The 22,602-nt window shown below is 60.9% G+C and overlaps 2 protein-coding genes across 5 annotated transcripts; one reads left to right on the top strand and one right to left on the bottom strand.

Moving 5' to 3' along the window:
• Positions 1–383: 383 nt before the first annotated feature.
• On the bottom strand, positions 384–12,453 carry CLCNKA (chloride voltage-gated channel Ka). 4 transcript variants are annotated; one of them, XM_032302914.1, is made up of 20 exons: positions 12,360–12,453; positions 11,669–11,821; positions 10,842–10,970; positions 9,949–10,077; positions 9,203–9,342; positions 8,842–8,919; positions 8,670–8,748; positions 8,104–8,229; positions 7,693–7,777; positions 7,474–7,575; positions 6,784–6,868; positions 6,347–6,520; positions 5,816–5,885; positions 5,538–5,645; positions 5,045–5,258; positions 4,003–4,136; positions 2,239–2,327; positions 2,004–2,084; positions 1,165–1,251; positions 384–812 (listed from the first exon to the last, which is right to left on the bottom strand). In XM_032302914.1, the coding sequence occupies exons 2-20, from the start codon at positions 11,766–11,768 to the stop codon at positions 765–767; spliced, it is 2,058 nt and encodes a 685-aa protein (XP_032158805.1). In that variant the 5' UTR covers positions 11,769–11,821; positions 12,360–12,453; the 3' UTR covers positions 384–764. The 4 variants fall into 4 exon arrangements, with proteins under 4 accessions (XP_032158805.1, XP_032158803.1, XP_032158804.1 ...); XM_032302912.1 differs by having other exon boundaries at positions 5,538–5,648; XM_032302913.1 differs by having other exon boundaries at positions 5,538–5,648; positions 11,669–11,814; positions 12,360–12,452.
• Positions 12,454–16,902: 4,449 nt separating this feature from the next.
• HSPB7 (heat shock protein family B (small) member 7) lies at positions 16,903–20,319 on the top strand. The gene is made up of 3 exons (XM_032303011.1): positions 16,903–17,192; positions 17,680–17,813; positions 19,030–20,319. The coding sequence occupies exons 1-3, from the start codon at positions 16,991–16,993 to the stop codon at positions 19,207–19,209; spliced, it is 516 nt and encodes a 171-aa protein (XP_032158902.1). The 5' UTR covers positions 16,903–16,990; the 3' UTR covers positions 19,210–20,319.
• The last annotated feature ends 2,283 nt before the right edge of the window (positions 20,320–22,602 follow it).

Raw genomic sequence — 22,602 nt, forward strand, 5'->3', positions numbered from 1 at the left:
GGGGAGGGCCCCTAGCCACCCAACACACACGCAGGTAGTCAGCCTCTGCCACCCAGCCAGGAGAGACCCCATGGAAGATGCCTGAGGTTCTGTGGATCCCCCAGGAGCCATACCTAGGGACCTGTTTTATCAGCCCTGGCTCAGCCAACAAGGAAGCTGGGGGTGGGGTGAGGGTAACTGGGCCACAGGGTCCTCCTTATACCTGAGAACAAGCATCCTAAGACCTGATGGGGGACCTGCTTACCTACCAAGGACCTATCTCCCTGCCAGGAGGAGCAGTGGGAGGCGGGGGACCCAGGCTTGCAATGCCCACATGGCCACCAGGGGGCGCCAAGACCCCACTCAGGGCCAGCACTGAGCTGTCCACATCCTTGGAGCTGAGAGAGAGTCTATAGCTCTGGGAACCAGCTTTATTTTTCTCAGAAGCCTCTGGTTGGGAGTCCTAAACTCCCAGAGGGCATCTGTGCCTGCCCTTGCCGATAGCCCTACACCAATGTCTTGACTGTGAATTTGGTGAATTTTCAATGAGCACCCACTGTCTGCTGGTTTTCTGTGCTCTTGAATTCTGCTGGGTCCAGGGTGGGATTTGTCCTTTACAGTATGCAGTGCTTGTGTTGCCCAGGATGGAACACGGTGAGCGTGGGGCCCTGCTCAGTGCTAGGTTAGAGCCGCCTGCTTCACCGAGGAGATGAGCTGGGCTGGAGGGCTGTGTTGTGACGGGGGAAGAGAGGCAGGGTCTCGGCCCAGGGTCTTGCGAGGCTGGCTCACTTTGGAGCTGGTGGGTTTGTCAGGCTGGAAATTGCTTTCTTCAACTAGAACAGAGAAAGAGGGATTTGGGGGAGGGAGGGTGTAGAGGAGGCTGAGAGTGGGGATTCCGGGACTGACTGGCTGCCCTAAGGGTTGATTCGGGGGAAAGGGGGTAAATGTTAAAGCCAGTTCCTCCCCATTATACAGATGGCATCATTTAGGCCCAGAGAATGGCAGGGCTGGCTCCTGGCCACAAAACAGTGGCCAGGCTCTCTGGGCCAAAAAGTGGGGCTCATCAGAACCCAGTGAGGCCCCTCTAAGTTGGGATGGGAAGATACTGGTGCCCCCCCCCCAGCCCCGCGCCAGTCTGCTCGAGCATGGCTCCTCTGCCTTGCTTTGCCCCTGGGATCCTCATACCTCCACCCAAGACACAGAGCCCACAGCTCTGCCCAGAGATGTCACAGGCAGGGACTGAAGTTTCAACAGCTCGAAGAGGTTGTGTGCCTAGAGGAGAGGGGTTGTTAGTAAACAGTGGAAGATAGATGGTGCTCAGCCCTTCGCTCTGGTTTCAGTCTCTCCCTAGCCTGGGGCCTGTGAGCTGAGGTGGAGGCTCTGGCCAGAGCTCTGTCCCAGGGGTGCCCACCTCTCTATCTCAGAGCCTGGGAAAGGGGTGGGGCGCAGTAACAGTGGGTGGGACATTAGGGCCTGCAATGTCCACTATGACCACCAGGGGTCTCCAGAGTCCACACAAGGGACCAACGGGAAGGCCAAGTTTATAAGCATGCTCCAGCGTGATTCCCCCCCCCCCCCCCCCGCACAGAGGGGCTGAGGCCACCTCCGCGTCCCAACCTGCTTCTGCCCCTCTCTGACCCCATACACCAAAGCCCCTGTTTTGCAGGATGGGAAGGGATCAGGATTCAGAGGGATTAATTTGCCCGGGATCACACAGGGAGAATGTGGCGGACCTGCAATTGAGACCCATGTGTGCCTTGATGCAAAGACATATTTTTCACTACAGTCTCTCTCCACCCAGAGCCTTCTGCTCCCTCAAGCTCTCCCTCTTCCCTGGTCCATGCATCATCCCAAGAACCCTAGAAATGAGGGACAGAGAGAACAAGGACTACTGTGCTCATTCTACAGATGAGGAAGCTGACCCAGGAGGAGCAGAGAGCCTTGGCCACAAGGTGCCAAGAAAGCTGGAGCTTCCCCTCTATCCCACTGCCTGTCTGCCTGCATGCCCAAGCCCTCCCCATTACCTGATGCAGAGAGGTCTCCGGAGACAGCTGCAGGGTCACGGGCTCTATGGGACAGCCCCCAGCCAGGAGGTCCCGAAGACACTGCCAGCGATGCAGGAAGGCTCATGGGGGGCTGGGCCAGCCTCCGCCATCTCCAGGCTGTCCCTCTCAGACCCCCTTTCCCCGAGGTGCCCCCCTCACTTCCCTGCTGACCACTCCCCAGCCTGACACCACCCCCCATCCCAGGAGTACTTACCGGGTGCCCTGGAGTCCAGGAAGAAGGCTCAGCCCGGAGTGCCTGCACCAAGTCCTCCCTTCCCACAGTGCCCACCAGTATCTGAGACTCTGCACGAGTGGAGAGGGAGTGAGCCACATGGCATTTACTGGGTGTTCTCACGTCTCTCAGGAAACTACGGCAGCCAGTGGGTTGGGAGCTATGACCACCAATTTTATATAAGAGGGAACTGAGGCTAGGAGGCACAGAGAGCTTATTTATCTTGCCCAAGGTCACTGACTGCTGATGTGGAGGTTGGTAATGGAAGGCAGCTGGGGAAGGCTGCCCACCCTGATTCCCCCTGTGGCCGGGTCTCTCGAGGCAGGAGCAGCTCTGGGACATGGGAATGAAGATGTCTATGGGTCAGAGCTGGGCTTTGCCCCTCATTTCCCTCAGCAAGTTCCACATCTGACTCAGCCCAGTGCAAGTGTGAACCCAGAAGACCACCACGTTGGGAGGTTGTGCCGTGGGCTGAGGGCTTGGCACGCCTCCCTCCAAGCTGCCACTGGAGTTGGCAGGTGTTGGGTTTTGAGAGGGGTGCCTGGCATTTTTCCTTCTTGTCAAGTAAAATCAAAACTTTACAACTAGATACATAAATGCTCTCCCTTTAGACAACAACAATTAAAGCTATTTCTTAGGTGAGCAGCAGGGTCCAGCAGCCTGGGCCTGGGCTGGTTGGGAGCTCTTTGCTTCCCGTGGCTCTGAGGGTAGAAGTGGTCTTTTTCTTGGGGGCCAATTTTGTCTTTGTTCCAGGAGGTGGAGCCTTTTGGAGGAGTCATCCATATGCAAACATTTCCAAATGACATATTTGGTGTATTCTGTGGGATCATGTTAGAGATATCCCAATCTGAGTGGGGAGAGGGTGTGGCATTGGGGTTGAGAACCTCTGATAACTCCATGTCGGTCCCTAGTTTCCAGGTGGGGAAACTGCAGTTCACAGCGGGTTTGCCCATGGTTCTGCTGTTCACAAATGGCTTTATAGCCTCTTGGGGGTGGGTATGGTGGTAACCATACGGTTGTGCAGGTTGATAACTGAACAAGATACCTGCCCAAAGGTTCAGTAGGAGTCAAAATCCAGCTGTGCTATGCTTGCCAAGCGTGTACCTTGTCTCGTTTGCATATGTGTGCTGATGGGTGCCCCTGAGTGGACAGGGCTGCCTTCCGTTCCCTCCTACCCCCGTAATCTTTCCTACTTTTATTGTACTTGTGTCCCAGTGGGAAATGATGCTGTAGCTAGATCCTTCCCCAAGACTCAGCTTGTGTGTCTTTTCACAAGGTCAACCATTCATTTTTCTTTAAAAAGATACTTTTCTCGTGGCAACAGGGTTTCAGGAGAGGTGAGTTAGCTGGGAATGCTTGAAGGGGAGACTGAGATAAGGAGTCTTCGGACACCTTGTAGCGTTGCCGTCACTTACCCCCACTCCCAAGCACACCAGGCCTGGCTTCTAGAATTTCTAAAACTACCCATGGAGCGCCTTACAAGCCTCCTCTCATCTCATTTAAACATGTCAACCACCCCAAGTTAGGGAGGTCATTGTTTCCACTTTACCAGTGAGGAAATTGAGGCTCAGAGAAATGAAGTGACCTGCCCAAGGTCACACGGTTGCAGAGACAAGATTCAGAGTCAGGTGACGGACAGGTCCAATGCCCTGCTTCCCCTTTCCTGGGCCTACCCCTCCAAGGCCAAAGGTAAAGGTAGAGTGAATGTCCCCTCCACACCCATGCTCCCTCCTTCCTGCTGGGCACCTGTGCTCTCCACCAGGAAATACTTGGCCAGGTCTGTGGAGGTCACCACCCTGGCCACTTCCTCCAGCGGTGCGTCCTTGGCCAGCGTGGTGATGGCACAGTTCATGAAGTGTTCCACGATCACACGGTGAGAGCTGGAAGCAGAAGGGTGCTACCCTCAGGTCCTGGGGTGAGGGGACCTCCAGACCCCAGAACGAGGTAGGGGTACCTGGGGGGAGCTGGTTCTGGGGTGTGGGCAGGCACTGAGAGATTTCTAGGATGAACAGCTCCTAGAACCCCAAGGTGGGGAGGAACTTGGAGACAGTTCACCTATGGCCTGATTCTGGATTCCCAGCCCCTGAACCCTTATCCCACACCCCCCAGACTGATTCCATTTCAGTGTCTTTTACTCAGAAGTCTTCCCTGGAGAATTTCATCTGAAGAAAAGTTTTATGGCAGAAAGGAAAAAAAAAAAATGGTTTAAAGTTTGAAAATCACCAGAGTGGCTTCCCCCATTTTACAGATGGAGAAACAGAGGTCTGGACCAAGGTGCCAGTTTGCACATGTTTGGATCTGGGTCTTGGACCCAAGACTCTTAGAGCCTCTTAGTCCTGCTTCTCTGGGAACAGAAGCTGCTCTGGTCCTGTCTGGCCAGGGGAGATTCCAAAGCCTGATTCCAGTCCCAGCGTCACAGCGAGGACAGCAGGGCAGGGGTGGGAGAGAGGAGGGGACGTCCCAGATCTGGTGCTGACTCTCTGTGTGATGGGGAGCAAGGCACGGCGCCTCTCTGAGCCCCAGTTTCCAGCAAATGGGCAGCATCAGTCCTGTCATGCAGACAGAATGATGACTAAGAAGACACGGAGGCCCTGGAGGCCAAGCACTTGCCCAAGGTCATGCAGGGAGTGGAAGAGAGTGGAGATGAGGTGGCTGTGTATCAGCCCCTTCCACACCACCCACATCCAAGGTCAGCCACAGGGAGGGTTTTATATGGGGGTGGGGGATTTACCCCAGCCCACCCAGGCTGATCACCCCCATCAGCCAGCCCAACGTGGGTACCTCTCACCTGATTTTTCGGCCTCGGATCCACGGAAGGTATGGCAGCTTCTTGACAATGATGGTGCCGTCATAGAAGGAGGGTTGGCAGCTCTGGGCGATGGCGTTGGCCGCCAGCACGGCCATCAACACGGGCAGCGCATGCACTATCTGGCCAGTCAGCTCGAAGGCCAGCAGCGCCGTGGAGATGGTGTGGGTCACGGCCCCCGAGAAGGCCGCAGCCCCTGCAGGGGGTAGAGCCAGGGTGAGGTGGTTCAAGCCACAGGGGCCATCGTCACACAGAGGCCACACGCTGGCCACTGCTGGAAGTGCCCTGGTGCCTGGGCTCGGGGGGCGGGAGCATGTAGGGACAGGTTGGGGTGTCAGGGACAAGACGGGAGCTAGAGAGAATAACAGCGGCTCGGGGGACGGGGCTCAGGGAGGGGCTCTCTGTGCCCTGACCCTCCGGGTCCAGCCCAGCGCCTCCAAGGTCTGCCCACCGCGTGGGGACCCAGCCCACTCACCTGCCAGGGCGTACCCCCCAGGCATGATGGGGTTGGTGACCCCTCCGGCCACGATGCCCTCGGGGAAGGCAAGAGCGAGGGCCTCTCCTATGAGACGCCCGATGCCAGCTCCTGGCCAGAGAGAGAGGGGGGCGGGGGAGGCAGACTGACGCGGCCCCCACAGGCTTCCGTTCCTGGGGACCAACCTCAGTGCCATCGGAGGAGGAAGGGAGAGAGCCGGGAGCCGCGGCCCTGCCCCAGTAACCAGGAAACTCGGAGCCTGGGAACCCCAGACTCACCAAAGATGAATATGGGCATGAAGTACCCAGCAGGGATGGGGATGGTGGTGGCCAGAATCAGCATCCAGAACTGTGGGGGGTGGGGGGACCCGGAGGGGCGGAGGTTAGAGGCAAGGGGACGAGAATGGGCAGGGGACCTGGGCACTTCCCAGACAGCAGGAGGCAGCCCATGCACACGGCCATCACCAGCGTCTGGTGTTAGGAGGACACTGACCAACGGAAGGACACCCACCCTGACGAAGAGCCTACTACGTGCCTGGCATTGTGCCAAGGGCTTTCCTTTCTTCCTCCTCAACCTTCCCTTGGAGGTAGACACACAACGACTCCCCCATTTTAAAGATGAGGAAACTGAGGCTCAGAACTGAAACCACGTGGACTGGGGTCACACAGGGGGCGAGAGAGAGATCAGACAGTCTGGGTGGAAGGCCCGGGCGCTGTGCTGCACCCAGTGGGAGGCCTCGCTCTGCATCCCACCCAAGGCCAGTCTCCACTCTGCGCATGACCCCGGCGGGGGGAGCCCGCGGCACCCACCTTCATAACCAGAAAGAAGGCGAGGGTCCCAAAGATGGTGAACCGCGGGTGGTACCATTCAAACCACAGGTTCTGGGGGTCGAGCTCCTTGGGCCAGGGTGGGGATGAGTTGCGGGTCATCAGCGCCCACGAGTGGTTGTCGAACAGTGAGTCCAGATGCTGCTTCATGGACAGCTGGCGCAGGGGACAGGTCGGGACTCTGCAGCGGGGGACTGGGCAGCCGCTCCTGCCTCCGCCTCCCCCTGAGCCTGCCTTAGATCCTCCCACCTTGGGATGGGCTCTGACCTCCCAGAGCGGCAGTGTCCTCGGCTAGAGCTCGAGGATGACCCGCAGGCTTCCCCTTACAGGGGTCATGAGGAAGAAGTGAAATGACAGGCACATTGTGGGTGAGGGATGGGGGTGCCCCGCTCCCACCCTCCCGGCTCCGCGCCCCTTACCCGAGAAGCCAGAAAGCGGCCCACGCCAGGGGGGTAAGTGATGGAGGCGAGAATCAAGGCCGCCAGAGCGGCATACAGAGGCTTGCTGTGGGGCGTGGGGTGGCGGGGTGAGCTCGGGGGCTGGTCCTCCTCTTCCCCCACCTCCCCCACGGAGGGGGAGCCGGGCAAGAGCAGGGCCCACCCCCCTGAGGCAGAAACCGGAGGAATGGGGGACACAGGCCAGACCCCCTCCAGGGGAGGAAACCAGGGCTGCTACAGGAGTTGGGGACAGAGCTCCGCCAGGCCAGGGCGGGCCATGCATGGCCAGCCTGGGGCAGATGCCAATGCCAGGGGGCAAACAAGATCTGGGGAGCAGAGGGGCTCAGGGCTTCTGGCTCTGTGGGGAAGGAGGGCTTGTGGGGGGCCAAGCCCATTGATAGGGTGAGGACTCAGGGGGAGAGGGGAGCCCAGCAAGCTGGGGGTGCGGGTGTGGAGCGGTGACTGTGGGGACCTGGAGAGGGGGCTAGGAGGCAATAGAGGCTCCGTAAGTGGAGTGTGGGCTAGGCAGGTTTTGGGGGGCTCAGTAGGAGGATAACAATGCCGTCAGAGAGTGGGGTTCTCTATAAAAGGGAGCTGTGGGCTCAGGGGGCTGAGGAAGGGAGCAGGGCTGTCCTCCCTGAAAGTCCTCCCCAGTTCCTGTCCAGAGCCTACCTGGTGGCCAGCAGTTTGGAGATAAGCCGGTTGGTCTTGACAAAACCAAGGAATGTTCGCTGACAGAAGAGGTACGCGCAGCTCACGATGCCACAGATGGCCCTGGGGTGGGAAAGGGAGGCCAGAGCTCCGCCCCAGAAACAAGGGCAGCGGCTCAGGCCTGGGTGAGCCCCCCCCCCCCCCCGCCGGGCTCTCGAGGGACCCGAGGCACTCACTCACCCCAGGGCCACAAAAAAGAAGATCTCTGGCAGGTCGAACGGGACATCCACCCTGAAATTGGTCTTGTAGAGGGAGGTGATGGTCTCTGGGGCAGGAGGGAAAGATCAGGGACCACACCCTGGCCCCAGCCAAACCCAAATCCCAGACTTGACAAAGAGCAGTGGAGGTGATGCTCAGTACTGCCCCTGAATACCCTTTCCTGGCATTCAAGGCCCCGAAAACCAGCTCTTGCCTCCTTGCTCAGCTTTGCCCCCCTGTACTCTCGGGGGCGGGGTGGGGGCTCCCATTCCTCACGCCCAATACAGGTCAGCAAGGAAAGGAGAGAGGGAGAGAATATGGGAGGAGGGGGGATGGGGGCGGGCGGGGGGGTGGGGAGCCAGGGCTGGGTCCAGCGGTCTCACGGGGACTCACCCTGCTCGCTGTTGAAGACGGACAGGAGGCGAAACATGAAGGCTCCGCAGGTGGCCGCAAAAAAGCCCCTCCAGTAATCCCAGACAGAGAAGTGGGAAGACATGACCTCGATGCTGAACAGGATCCCTGAAGGTGGTGCTGAGCTAAGGGCAGAGCCCCGCCTCCGTCCACCCCAGCGCCCTGACCCCTCCTATCCTGCTCTCCCTGCAGCCAAAGTGAGAGAGGCCAGGCAGGAGCCCACGGAGGGCATCTCCATCCCTACAACGGCCCTGTGGCAAGGCGCGAGCATCCCCGAGGCTCAGAGAGCTGAACCCACTAGCCCAGGTCACACAGGGGAGCTGGATCTCCAGCCCAAGTCTGTCTGATGTGACCCTGAGGCGTCTCGACAGCCCCCTCCACCCACCCCCCCCACTGGGGCGGCTGTGCCCTCCAAGGACTGCAGTGAGAACCGAGACCTGTGTCAGCCCACACCTCCTCCAAGGCCCTCAGCGGGACAGGAGTGAGGGGGTGGTCCGCAGGAGGGGTGTGGGGGGGCCCCAGGGCGCAAAGGAGGGGCACAGTCTCACCACTGAAGGGCGCTGCGAACACCGTGGCCACGCCCACTGCTGCTGCCACCACCAGCATCTCGTTCTGCTTGCTCTTGTTCTGGGGGGATCCCGAGTCCGGGGCTCAGAGTCAGCCCCCACCCTCCCCTCCCTCTCATTCCTCCAAGGGGGGGGTCGTCCCTGACCCCCTTACCTCAGACTCTCCAATGGCCTTGGTGTGCACCCGGCCCAGGTAGGCAGCGATCATCACAGACAGGTGCACGAAGGGGCCCTGCAGGGGAGGTGTGGGCACCCGGCACAGGGCTCGCCTCACTCCTCCCCACTGGGGCCCGGGGCTGGGGGGCCGAGAGCCTCATCCAGAACCGCACAGCTGCCCCGCCACACCCTCGTCCTCTGTCTCCCCAGCTCTTTGGTCACACTCTGGGGACCTGGCCTGCCTCCTCCCCAGGCCAGAACCCTTAAAAGCAGGCATTGGCCTGAGTACCCACTGACCCTGCTTCTGTGGGGCAAAGTGGGGGGATGGTGTGGGGGGGTGCTCTCACGCCTGCCCGTACCACTTTGCCCAGGAAGATGGTGCTGCCAGCGGCCAGGGTGCAGGTGAGGCCGGCCACCTTGGCCCCAAAGTTCTTGATGTCCAGGTAGTCCTCCAGCACCACGCCGGTCAGCATAGTCTTCAGCTCCGGGATTCCAGAACCTTGGCAGGGGATGGACACAGGGCCAGACAGGGGCCGTCTCTAGATTACACTCTGAACTCCTCACCTGCCCAAAAATTTCACATCATGATCTGGTCAGGTTCTCCAAAACCCTCAGTTAAGATCTGTGAACTCATTTGCAGAGGAGGAAGCTAAGGATCAGAGAGGGGCCGGGAGCTGTCTGTGTCATTCCAGCAGAGCCTGGCAGACAGCTACGGCAAAACGGGGGGCACCCAGGATAGACTCTCAGACCACCCCTGGATGCACCCCCGGAGGTCCCCAGTGCTGGCCTGGAGCTGGAGGCAGAGCTGAGAGGCCTGGGAAGGCTGTGCGCCTCCCTCAGCCCCTCCCTGGGGAGCCTGCCACCAGGGCTCCCCATCACCGGCCAGAAGCACCCTCAGAACGGAAGCAGAGCCAGCAGTGACGCCAGAGTCAAGATCTGACCTTCTCGCAGTGTTGCTTCGGTGCAAGCCACACGAAGCTTCTGAGCCTGGCTTCGCTGGCTGTGACATGGGGTCACTGCTTCCCGCCTCCCCCCATCAGATGCCCAGAGGGGTATGAACAGGCTCCCGGCACACAGGCCCCCGGCACACAGGCACATGGCTCACCTCCAGAGAAGGGCGTGATGCTCTGGGAGAAGCCGGAGGAGAAGGAGACCAGGGCCACAGGGTACACGGTCCAGGAGAGGTACCGGAGCAGGTGGCTGTCCCCAATTTCCCGGTATAACCACTTGTGTGCTGGAGACACCCGGGAGTCAGGAAGCCAGTGCAGGCTTTGCAGCCCTCAGGTGTCCACTAACCCAGAAAGTGAGGCTCGAAGAGGGGAGGCCCCCCAGTGAGCGGCAGATGCCCAAATGGAGGCAGGACTAAGACCCTGGATCCACCTCCCAGTGTTGCCACACCCACTGAGTGACCTTGGGCAAGTGACTTAACCTCAGTGAGCCTCCGTTTCCCCATCGGTCAAATGGGCTACCGATGGGAGCTCCCTCATGGGGTCATTGCGAGAAAGCACTCAGATGATGTCCAATGTTTGAGGCGTAGCAGGTTCTCAGGATGGCACCTGACCAAGTCTACCAGGGGGTGTTAGAACCTTCCTGCCCATGCTCCCCCGTTCCTGGGAGAACTCAGGGTGCAGAGAGCCCACTGGAGCACAGGGAAAGAAAGTTCTATTTCTGGTGATCCAAGCAAGTGCCGTCCCTGGGCGTTACTGAGGCGAGAGCAAGGAGGCAGGAGGAGGAGAGGTGGGCACAGAGCTCAGGGCAAGAAGGGCTCTTGGGAACATTCAGGTCTTTCTTGCTCATTGTGCAAGGAGACCCAGAGAGGGGCAGGAACCTACCCAGCGTCACACAGCAAGTCAAGAGCAAAGCTTGGACAAGCCCCAGGCCCCCTCCCTACCCCAAGCCCTCCTCCACCCACGATGCACCTGACAGCCCATCTGGCATCCTGAGAGCGTGTGTGGAAGCCTGTGTCCAGAGCAGGTGTGTGTGCCCGGGAGGGGTTACCTCGCACCACGCGCCCGATAGCGAAGTTCATGGTGTAGCTGATCAGGGCCATGAGCACCCCGAGGGTCATCAGGAAATACCAGTCCTCCCCCACGCGGAACACCTTCTGCTTCAGCCACTCCAGGCCACCTGGGGCAGGGGCACGTGGTCATAGCCCAGGGCCCGAGATGGCGCATGGACAGCCCCTTCCCTGGAGACCTGCTGGGGCTCGGGGCAGGGAGTGCGGGGGCAGCATGGGACTGGGTCATGCGGCAAGTCCAGGGTGGCTGAGAAGGGGCTCTGCGCATGAGGGGCAAAGCAAGAATTAAGGCAAGGGAAGGCAGCAGCACGGTGGATGCCAGGCCTATGGGCCCCACTAGGGGACCGTTGACCTGTGCACCCTCCCCCACCCCACCCCATGCTGGATGCTCAGGGAAGATTGCCGGAGCCGGCTGGGGCCGGGGAGGGTGTGCTGAGAGCTACAGCTTTCTCCAGGGTCTCCACAGGGCACAGCTCAGAGAACGCAAGAATCAAGCAGAAGTCCTCCTTGTCTCCAGACCTGTGGGCCTGTGCTACAGGCCATGCTAGGGTCAGGCCAGGTGGCACCCACTGGGCGCAGAGCGAGGCCCCTAGCATGGCCATCAGGCTTTGGGGTTGCTTTCCCCAAAGGCAGAGAACAGACGAGGGACAGGCGGACAGGTCCCTTCCCTCCCTGCCACCCGGAGACTGTGGGCAGGTGAAGGCAGGGCAGCTCTTGGGTTTCAAGGTGGAGGGGGGAGAGGGAATCCAGGAAGGGGTGATGCCCTGAGGGGTCTTCGACAGGCAGAGGAAGGGGACCTCGCTCTCACCTCGAATGGCTCGGCGGACACGGGGACACGGGCCCCACAGCTCCCGAAGGCTCACAGGGCTCCCCGAGGAGCCCTCACGCAGCCCCACCAGCTCTTCCATTGGGTCCCGGAGCAGACGGACAGACAGCCTGTTGGTACCCAGCCACCTGGCACCTCTCAGATAAAAAGGAACTGAGGTGTTTTCCTGTGCACACATTTGCTTGCACGTGTGTGTGAAGCTATCAGGAGGGGACATGGGTCTGATGTGTCCTCATCACTGAGGGAGGGTGCCGAGGGTGCACATATCTGTGTGAGGGTACAGGGGTGGGGGCCGGGGTACCAGTGTCCTCCGTGTCCAGGAGCAGATTGGTCACGGCGGGGCCCCAAGCCTCAGAACTCCCTTCTCTGCTGTTGACATTACTCCTATCCTGCCTCCAAGCACCGCTGCCTCCCCTGTGCAGAGAGATCTCCTTGCCCAGCAGAGTCGCTCGCATCGTGGGGTCCCCATGGATGGCTCTGACTCCCCATGCCCGTTCCTGAGCCCCCTCTCTCCTGCTCAGGCCACAGAGGGCAGGGAAACAGCAGATCCATGGTGGTTGTAAAGAGGTGCTGGCTCCCTCCCGCCAAGCCTCCTGCTCCTGTCTGGCCTGCCCTGGCTCGGGCAGGTTCTACCCCAGTCCAGGCCCCCACTCGACACCCGGCAGCCCCTCACCTCTGTCCGTCGGTCCTGCTGTGGCCCCAGCCGGCCCTCCTCTAACAGAGACTCCTTTGCCTGCGGCCCAGGTGCGCCTGGACAGGTCTGTGCTCCACCAATCCACACCCTGGGTGCCCCCCCTCCCTCCCCGCCCTGCCACAGGGTTGACCCTGGCCATTAAGAATGTCCTTGACAAACCACCCAGAACTGCCCAGGCCGGTTGAGCCATGCAGGCCAGAGGAGCCACGGGGGACCAGGAGCTGGAGCTCCCTAGAACCCAGGAGAGCCACGCGGAGGGTGGCACTCGACCACGCTGGGGGCTCCCCGCTGCTGGCTGGCTCGGGGACATGGAGGGGCTGGAGAAGCTCCTGTACCCAGCAGCAGAGTGTGTGTCGGGGGTCCTCTGCGGGGGCTGGATTCTCAGAGCTGGACACAGAAAGGGTTTGAGGAAGCAGAGAAAGGAAAGGGACGGAAGCCCACGGAGCTGGAGGAAGGCCTTGGGCAAAGGCGAGGGCCCCCTTACTACCGCACCCTCGCTGTGTGCCAGCCTCTGTGCTCAGCCCTCCCCCCCCAATCGGTGCTTGCTCACCGAAACCCAGCGAGGTGGGAGGAACTAGATCCCGTGTTAAAGACATGGGGGTCTCTGAGGGGTGATGCTGCTCGTCCAAGGTCACAGAGACCAAGGGGCAGAGCCGGAATTCTCAGCCAGGTGTGTAGGTCTCCAAAGCCTGCACACGGCTCCACCACCCACCTTGCTCGGGGTGGGGGTGGGGCGGGGGGAGACCGACACACAGGAGCAGTGCGGTGATGTGGGGTGCTGCATGCCTCTGAGGCTTGGGGAGGAACTTGAACTTGATCCCCAGGTCCAGCCCCTCTAGCCTCAGGGAAGGACCTCTCAAACCACAGTGCTTCTCAGTCCTGCCCCAGCAGAGGGTAAGGGTGAGGGCATGAGGGGGAGGGAGCAAGCACAGGTTATGTGCCAGCCGCACACCAGGCCCTCTAGGTCTGCAACACAGTTCATCCTCCTGCATCCTTGTGAGTCAAGGGCAACATCACCATTTGTCAGATGACAGAGGACCAGGGAGGTGTAGTGACTTCTCTGAAGTCACACAGCAGAGGCTGAACCCTGACCTAGACTGTCTGGCTTTCCCCCTCCCTCGGGCTCCTCCAGCCCTTTTGGCTTTCATCAGTCAGGATAGGGGTTTGGGCACAAAGCAGAGGATTTGAGTCTGATGTCACTTTTGGAAAGATTTGGGATAACTGTCCTCTCTCACTCCCCCAGACAAAGCTCCTTTCTGAAAATCTTGATGACCCTTCGGTGACTTGCCAAAATCCTGGGACCCTGAGCCACCCTCTGCCCCCAAATGCCTGGCCAAGTCCATCCCAAAAGGGAGCCCAAGTGCCTGTGGTGGGGAGGTGGGCGGGGCTTGCTGCTCCGCAGGGGCTGGGCCCACTGTCACCTTGATGCGCCAACCTGGCGACTGCTACAGTAACAGGGTAACTGCCTGCCCTGTTGACACCCCAAACCCCAGCCTCTGGCTCCGGGCAGCCTTAGGCTATAATCCCAAGCCGGCCTCGGCCGCCGGGCAGGTGCTGCCTGTCCACACCCTCACCTTCCCGCCCTGGGAACACCAGGAAGCTGGGGAGAGAATAGCAGAGTCCCTCCCAAAGCCATTTCCCTGCATCCAGCCCCAGCGCCGTGGAGGGTAAGAGCAACCTTGGTGTTAGAACGGCTCTGTCACCCTGTCACTGTCACCACAGGGCTCTCCACCGCTCAGAGCCTTGGTGTCCTCTTCTGTCCCATGAGGAGAGCCGGAGAATCATGGACGCATTCCTCATTCATCATGACTCCCCCAGAGCCTAGAACAGCCCCCGTCCCCCACATAGCAGGTGTTCAGCAAACATCTGCTGAGCAATGAGCAGTTTCCAAACACTGGCCTATGGGCCAGCTGTGCAGCTGTGTGCGGAGCTGATGGGAACAGATACCCAGACCCTTCCCAAGAGCCCAAGTCAGAATCTTGGTGTGCAGAGGGAAGAGTCTGTGTGCATTTAAGTTTCCTCCAGGTGACCGGGATGCCCTGGCAGGTTTAGGATTCAAGGCATTGGATCATCTCGGAAGTTCCTTCTATCCCTGTGATCTGGAGGGTTAGCATGCCCAGAGACAGGGGCATGGCCTCGATGACCTTCTGAGGTCCCTCCTGGCCACAGAAGTCAGGCAATCCAGGACATTTATGGGCCATGTCTCAGGGACAGGGGGAAGGGGAGGAGGAACGGTGGGCGGGGGTGGGTAACGGGATCTGACGTCCAGGAGCAGTGACTCAGGCCCTCAGCACCATGACAGCGTGTCTGCATTTAGCCACTGGCTCCTGTTTCCCTGGCGGGCGGGAGGCCTCTGGGCCCCCCACCCCCGCCCCTACCCTCTTTCCGTCTTGCCTCTTGCTGGTCACTTCCTGGCAGCCCCATTGGAACCCCTCGGCCAGGATGGGTGACACGGGCCCAGCAGGAACATTCACTAGGATGCAGACCCCCTCTTGCTCTAGCCACTCCCCCCAGCTCCCAGCTCCACACTGCCCCCACCCACAGACCACCAGCACCAGTGATTATCCGTAGAAGGAGCCCCCCAAGGATGGTGCTCTGTGGGAACCCAAGAAAAGAACAGCCCCCACCTTCAGGAGCCCCTAATCTAATGGGGAAAGTGGGGACCCCTGCACCAGTTGAACCGCCACTCTGACCTCTGTGTGGCTGCAGCAATCACAGAGGCCTTCCTGGAGGAGGAGGAATCACAGCAGGTCTGGGCAGGAAGGGCAGGATTTGGAGAGAAGAGCAGAAACCCCACACTGTAGCCTGGGCAGCGCCCACAGCCCAGAATAGCCTCCCCTGCTTCACCCCTTGCCCCCCAACCCCATGATGTCAGTCCTGGCTCTGCTGAGCTGTGGGTGGCCAGAGAGGGGCTTCTGGGCCAGTCTGTCTCCATACGTGTATGGTCAGGTCACCCCAGGCTCCTGGAGGGTTGTTGTGTTTTTGTTTTGTTTTTTTAAATTTTTATTTATTTATTTGTCAAAGAGAGAGCGAGCACAGCAGACAGAGTGGCAGGCAGAGGCAGAGGGAGAAGCAGGCTCCCCACTCAGCAGGACTGAGCAGGGACTCAATCCCAGGACCCTGGGATCATGACCCGAGCTGATGGCAGCGCTTAACCAACTGAGTCACCCAGGCATCCTGGATTGTTTTTTTGTTTGTTTGTTTAATTTTATTTGTTTATTAGAGAGAGAAGAAATAAGCAGGGAGCAGGGGAGGGGCAGAGGGAGAAGCAGACTACCTTCCCCAAGTCTGAATAGAGAGCCCGATGTGGGGCTGCTTCCCAGGACCCTGGGATGTTGACCTGAACTGAGCCACCTAGGAGCCCTTCCTGGAGGGCTCGGAATCAGAGGCGCCTGGGTCTGAATCCCAGCTCTGCCACTTACCCGCATGCAAGCCCCGCCCTCTCTGTGAGGCTCCACTTTCCCACCTGTAAAATGGGAACAACAGCTCTTTCCCCAAGCCCAGTCGCGTGGGGATCAAGCGGGGCCTCGCTGGAAAGTTCACAGGCAGGAGGCACTCCAGAAATCAGAGCTAGAATAGCATCTTGCGGAATTCTTCCTTACCTCTCCCTGAAATCCTGCCCCCCACGGCCCCGAGCATCTACACGGAGCTGGAGCTCAAACAGACAGTTCCCAGTGACATAACCTTCTAGACTTTTAAGGACACTTATCAAATCATCTACCCCTGTCCCCAGTCCTGGCCCAACCCCCACCCCGGCCAAGGGCCACCAGCTTCCTCCTCTTGGGGCCCCAAAATGTTCTGAGAGTGGGGAGAGGGCAAGCACAGAATCTGGGTCCCCGTGGGAGCGGGCGGGGGCACAGCTGCACATTCTAGCCCCCCCCCCCCCCCGGTCCTCCCCAAGGGCTATCTCAGGCCTCCCTAAGACTCGGCTATAAACATTATCTGTCCTGAGGGAGGAGTCTCTCACATGGGGCCCAACAGGTGGAGGGTTTCCACCTGCCCCACCTTCTGACCTTGCATCTCCTGCTCTCCCCAGAGCCAGGACCTTGGGACCCTGCTGACCTGACCGTCCACCACCCAGATCCCCTCTTCCCAAGGATTGGAAGTTTGAGGGAGAGGGCACAGGAAGCAGAAAACCCTATCCTCAAGAAGCTTGCAGTCTGATGGGGGAGGCAGAGTCCCTAGCGAGCACCCCCACCCCAGGCTGATGGGGGAGGCAGGTTCACAGAGACACCACACACCCCCCCAAGGTCCTGCGGCAGGCACGCGGGTCCGAGTGGTGAGGGGAACAGGTTGCCCCCGGCCCGTCAAGCTGCGGAGGCCCCAGGCTGGACTTATCGGCCTGGAATGCCGGGCCATGAGCTCAGCCTGGGTCTGCGTGTGTCGGACTGTCAGCAGGGCCGCCTCACCGGAGAAGATTTCCAGCCCCCTCCGGGCCGAGGCGAGGCCTAAATTTAGCTCGGAGACAAGGGGCTGGCCCCAAGCCCAGGGCCGGTCGGGCCTTATAAAGCGCCGGCAGCCAGGGCCCGGCACGCTCCCCCAGAGCCCGCCGCCCGCACCCTCTCCTGTCCCTCTGCCCGCCTGGCCAGCGCCCGGCTGCCGGCCCGTGGATGAGCCACAGGACCTCCTCCACCTTCAGAGCGGAGAGAAGCTTCCACTCCTCCTCGTCCTCATCCTCGTCCTCGTCCTCGTCCTCCTCAGCCTCCCGTGCCCTCCCGGCCCAGGACCCGCCCATGGAGAAAGCCCTGAGCATGTTTTCCGAGGATTTTGGCAGCTTCATGCGGCCCCGCTCAGAGCCCCTGGCCTTCCCAGGCAAGTCGTCAGGGCTCGGAGGGGAGCTGCTCAGGGAGGGGACCCCCTGCTCCAGGGCACCTGTGAATGCTGCTGCCGAGCTGCCCAGAACAGGTGCTGCCCGACCGCAGCCACGTGTAGCCACCGTGACAGATGTGGCCACAGAGACAGATGTGGCCTTCAAGGAACAGCTGAAGGCCCAGGGGTCCGCTCTGACACCAGTGGCCACACAGGGCCCGGGGCCAGGTCCTCCCTGGAGCCCTGGAGGACTGGACGGGGTTGAGGGGTGGGAGGCACCGTCCAGCCTCCAGGCCCGGGCGGGCTGCCGCCCACGGGGTCACTCAGCTGCCCACGGGAAAGGTGGGCTGCAGGAGGCGAGGAGAGGTTGGAGGGGGGGGGCGTGTAGCAACAACAGCCAAGGCGGAGACCAGGCTTGTGGGGAGGAGCTGGAAACCTGGGTTCTAGAGGCAGGCCTGCCTGGGTCAGCTCACAGCAGATTTCCCCACAGCCCGGCCCGGGGGACAGGGCAACATCAAGACCCTCAGGGACGCCTATGAGTTTGCGGTGGACGTGAGTGACTTCTCACCTGAAGACATCATCGTCACCACCTCCAACAACCAAATCGAGGTGCGGGCTGAGAAGGTGAGCCTGCCCGCCCAGCCCGGACCCTCATTCCGCCGGACCCTCCGCGCAGTGTCCCCACCCCCTTGCCCCTGCTGGGACCCCAGACCCGGACCGCAGACCTTGCTGCTGTCACTTGGAGGCCGAGGGCCACCCCTCCCCACCCACCGCTGCTGCCCCTCCCTGCCCCAAGGCGTGGAGACCCCTCCTTTAGGAGCCAAGGGCAGCTGAGGGAGCCATGGGGAAGGCGTGCAGGGATGCAGGCAGGGGGCACCAGAGGAGGTGAGGAGAGGAGGCAGCCGAGAGCATGGAGATGGTAGCTGAGTGCGGACAGCTTTTCTGACAGACATGTGGGTAGGTGGGGAGAAGAGCCCCCCCACGTGACACCCTTCAAGTTCCTCTTTCCTCGCCCACTCGGAGGCTCAGCCCCTACCCTGGGATCCCAGCTGGACCCAAGGCTGGGCTGAGACCTTGCCGTTCAGGGTCAGAGGCACTCCAGACCTCACACTTCCTGCACCCAAGGGTCTCAGGGTCACTGGATCACCAGGGTCTCCGAGTCCCAGCTCCCAGGAGGCCTCTACTGGGAAGGAGGGTGTGGCCCGGCTCGCCCCCAGAGGGCCACAGCCACCACGGCCCAGCACACAGGGTCTGTCCAAGGCTTCCTGCAGATCCTCTGTGACCTGACTTCCTGTGCTGAGCACAGAGGGCAGGCCGCCCCAGCGCCCCGGCCAGAGAAGCCGAGGACTGTGGGCACCAGGACCAGCGGGCTGCACGTGCCAGCCGGCAACCCCCGCCAGTGACTCAGCCACCCCAGGCTCCTCTGGACACTGTGTGCTGGCCAAGCCACGGGGGGAGGGGCAGCCCGTCCAGCCAGGGCGGCGGACACCCGATGTGTCTGGGCATCCCAGGGGGCATGGCCCTGCTTTGTGCTGTCTTCTCTTTGCTGCTCAGGAGCTCCAGATTCCGCCACTCAGCTGCTTCCTCCCTGAGCTAGCCCCCCTCCCCCAGCCACTTACCCCCCCACCCCGGGGAGCGCTGGGGCGCCTCTGAGCACCCTGTTGTGCGAAGTCCCGGCCAGCCACAGCCACCCAGGCCAGCCCCTCTGCACCTGAGACTAGAGCCCTCAATGTGGACGCGCGGGGGCCTGGCTGGCGCGAGAGGAGAGGAAAGGGCTGTGGCTTGACCCGCACAGGACCGGGTCGGGGCACCCAGCCCTGACCCATCACCCCTTCCCCAGCTGGCAGCTGATGGCACAGTCATGAACACCTTCGCTCACAAGTGCCAGCTGCCTGAGGACGTGGACCCCACTTCAGTGACCTCGGCACTGCGGGAGGACGGCAGCCTCACCATCCGGGCCCGGCGCCACCCGCACACGGAGCATGTCCAGCAGACCTTCCGGACGGAGATCAAAATCTGAGGGTCTCCCCCTCCCTGTCCCCTCCCGTTTCCCCTCTTCTGCCCCCACTGGCCTGCCAGAGACGTGTTCCTCACCCCTCATGACAGCTTGCAGGACATCTCAGCTCAAGTTCCAGGCCCTGAGGTGGGTCACCCCCTACCCCCTCCCCCCCCCCCGCTAAACGGAGGCCTTCTGCTCTCCAGGGCAGGCCAGGGAAACTTTTGCCTCACCGATGGCCCCCAGATTCCAGATGTGGCCTCTTTCACTGAATCCGGAATAAAGGGATTTAGATGGAAAAGGAAGCTCCCAGAGAACCCACTTTGGGGAAGGGGGACAGGGACAGGCACGATCCCCAGGCAAAAAATCTGCAGGACAGACAGACAAATCCTTTGATCTCTGGAGTTGCAGGGCAGGAGCGGAGGGGACAGGGACCTGGGGTCCCCTTGGCCAAGGGGAGCAGGGGAGGCAAAGGCAGATATTAGGCAAAGCTGCTGATCCGAGCCAAATCGCACAGGGAAGCCGGAGGGGACAGCCACGGCGGGGACCCTCCCCTCTGCCATGCCCTATGCCCCAAGCCCCAAGTCTGCTGCCGGGCTGCCTGCCTGTTTCTCCCACTGGCCAGCTATGCCCGGGGGAGAGCGGGGGCACACAATGTCTGTATATCGCTGGGGTTTTTCCAATACACCTGGTCGGTGATAAACTGCACAACAGCCCCGCCCCCCTTACCTGTTTGTGCCCTCCAGCAAGGCCTCCCTGCGGGGTGGGGCTGCCTTCCTCCCGCTCAGAGACTCCCCCTGCAGACGGGTCACCCAGCTGAGGCGGGAGACAGCATGGACAGGGCCTTGGGTCTTCAAGGTTGGGCCCCAGCTTCTTGTCACCCTTCCCCTGTGGCCAGTCACCTCCCCCACCCTACCCCCTCTTTAATGGATGAATCTATAGGCTTGGTGTGTGTATATACCCCACACGGGCCCACGGCCCTGTCCTTCAAATACTGAGCAATACTGTTATCTAAGTCTGAATTCAGCACATTCAGAAATCAGATTTTGCCATCTCTACTTTTATCAAAAGGGAAACTGAGTCTCTGAACGGTTGAAAGCCCAGCTCCCTCATTAAAGGCTGGATTTGAACCCAGGCTGTGAAAGCTACTCTCAAACTGCGCCGCCCGCCCCCCCCCCGCCCCTCTGAGTGCCAGGGGGTGCTTCCCCTCATTCTGCCTCTCATGGCCTCTGCACCCTGCCCCACAGCTTCCTGCTGGAGAGAGCCCCGTCATAGGAAGAGCCCCCAACCCAGTTCCCCTCTAGTCTTCAGTCCAGGGCAGGGGACCTCCAGGCAGCTTTCATCCTGGGGAGTCCCACGTATGCTCAGTGGCACTGGCTTGTTCTCCAACATACAGAAGCAGGGGTGTGGGGGGGAGGAAAGGGTGGTTTGCCATAGGTGAGGCCTCCTGGGGCAGGAGGTGGGGCCAGCTTCTCACTTCTGCAGCTCTTAGGTCAGTGTCCTATGGGGTGGCCTCTCACCCCTGCCATTCTGGGGCCCTTAGGGGACGGCTGGGGGTGGTGGGAGGGGGCATGGGAGGGCCCTAGCATTGTACCCTGCACACACAATAAACAAGAGAAACACAGACTTCTGGAGATCACCTGCCTGAAGTTCTCAAACTTGAGATGGGGCTGGAAGCAGCCAGGGGGAGAAACCCCAGAACAAGCCGACATGCCTTCCCGAGACCTGGGGCCAGTCCTGGCAGCTCAAGGACACGTGAGTTTGCTCTGGCCTCCTCCCTGGGCTCCCAGACCCACCTGAGCAGGAATCCCAGAATTATTACCCTGAAAAACCTTGCAGAGACTTCTCTTTCAACTGCCAGGCACCGTCCCAGGCATAGGGACTTCGAAGGCGGGCCAGCTGTCCTGTGCCGCCTACCCGCTGGAAGCCCGTCTTGTGCGAGGACCAGACTGGCAGAGTGAGCCGCTCAGGGTCGCACAGACCCAGCGGCAGGCCAGGCTGGACCCTGGTTGGAGGACTGGCTGGTTCAGGGAGTCTGGGGGCGCTCCGGAGGGACCCCCCCAACACCAGGAGACGCCACTGAAACCCGAGTGCCAGGCGCTCCCCAGAGCAGCTCCCGCTGCAGGCGGGAGGGGGAGAGACCGGAGGAGACGGGAGGAGACGGGAGGAGACGGGAGGAGACGCGAGAGGGGGCGCGGTATTTCCAGCCTCCGTGACTCACTGATTCCACTGGGCTATTTGCAGCCCCGAAACTCATCGGCTCGGGGGTTGGGGGTGGAGCCGGGCCAGTTTCCCCGTCTCCTTCGACCCCCCACCCACGGACAGGCTCACCTTGGCTTCGAGACCCCAGCGATGTCCCTCCCTGGGTCGCGAAGGGGGCGGGGGCTGGGAGGCGGGCAGCCGGGGCTGGGAAAAGGGGCAGCTCCCCCTACGTGGGCGGTGGGGCCCGAATACGCCCTACCCCACCCCCCAAGCCCCAGCAGCCCTCTCCCCAGACCGAGGTTTGGGGAGATGACGATTTAGCAGGGCGCAGAGCAGAAGCTGTGTCGGAGAGAGCCCTCCCACCAAGGTGACCCTGCGGAGGAGGAGGGCCGGGAGGTGGGGAAGGCAGGCCCTCTTTCATCGGCCCCGCCCCCCCGGGCTCCAGGGCTGGCCCTGGCGCTTTGTCTCCCCGGGGGGCCCCCCCACCCTTTCCTGGCTAAATATAGGTCTGGCTACAGGCCCTGCGTCCCACCCCACCCCCTCCCCGTGAAGAATAATTTTAGCAGCCCCATTCATCGAGCGCTTAGTGTGCGCCAAGCATACTGCTCATCCCCACAATAATTCTGCAAGGTAGGTACCGGAGAGGTTCAGAGAGGTCAAGCAACTGTCCCAAGGTCACCCAGCTTGGAAATGGCATGGCTGAAATTTGAATCCTTGTCCTATGGCTCTAGGAAGTTCTCTGCTGAGTCTAGAAAGTCCAAATCAGCCCCTCCTCCCCGCCCCCCCCAACACAACACTACCTGAGGATTAAGTCAGCTCCCCTGCCCCAACCTGGTGGCATCCTGTACAGGGAATGCAAATTTGTACATCTTATATAGTTTTTGAGGCAGACCTGGGCAGGAGGGCAGGGGAAGTCGAAAAGATGCAGCCTTCCAAGGCTGGAGACCTGAGAGAAGGTCCAGGTCCCGTGGTGCCAGAGACCCGGAAGGGTGCCAAGGACCTAGAAAGTTCCGTCTCGTTCAGGTCCAAAGCTGCCTCCTCCAGAAAGCCTTCTACAGCTACCAGCTCAGGGGCACAGACAAGCCCAAAGAACCCTAGGTCCAGACTTTGTGTTCAAAAGAAAGTGAAACTCGGATGACGGGGGTGCTTGACTCAGGGTAAGGGCAGACCCTGAGACCACCCACTTGGTTGGCCGGCCTTGTCCCCTTAGGGAGT

This window comes from Mustela erminea, chromosome 10 (assembly GCF_009829155.1).
Source record: "Mustela erminea isolate mMusErm1 chromosome 10, mMusErm1.Pri, whole genome shotgun sequence".
In the NCBI taxonomy this organism is placed as follows: Eukaryota; Metazoa; Chordata; class Mammalia; order Carnivora; family Mustelidae; genus Mustela; species Mustela erminea.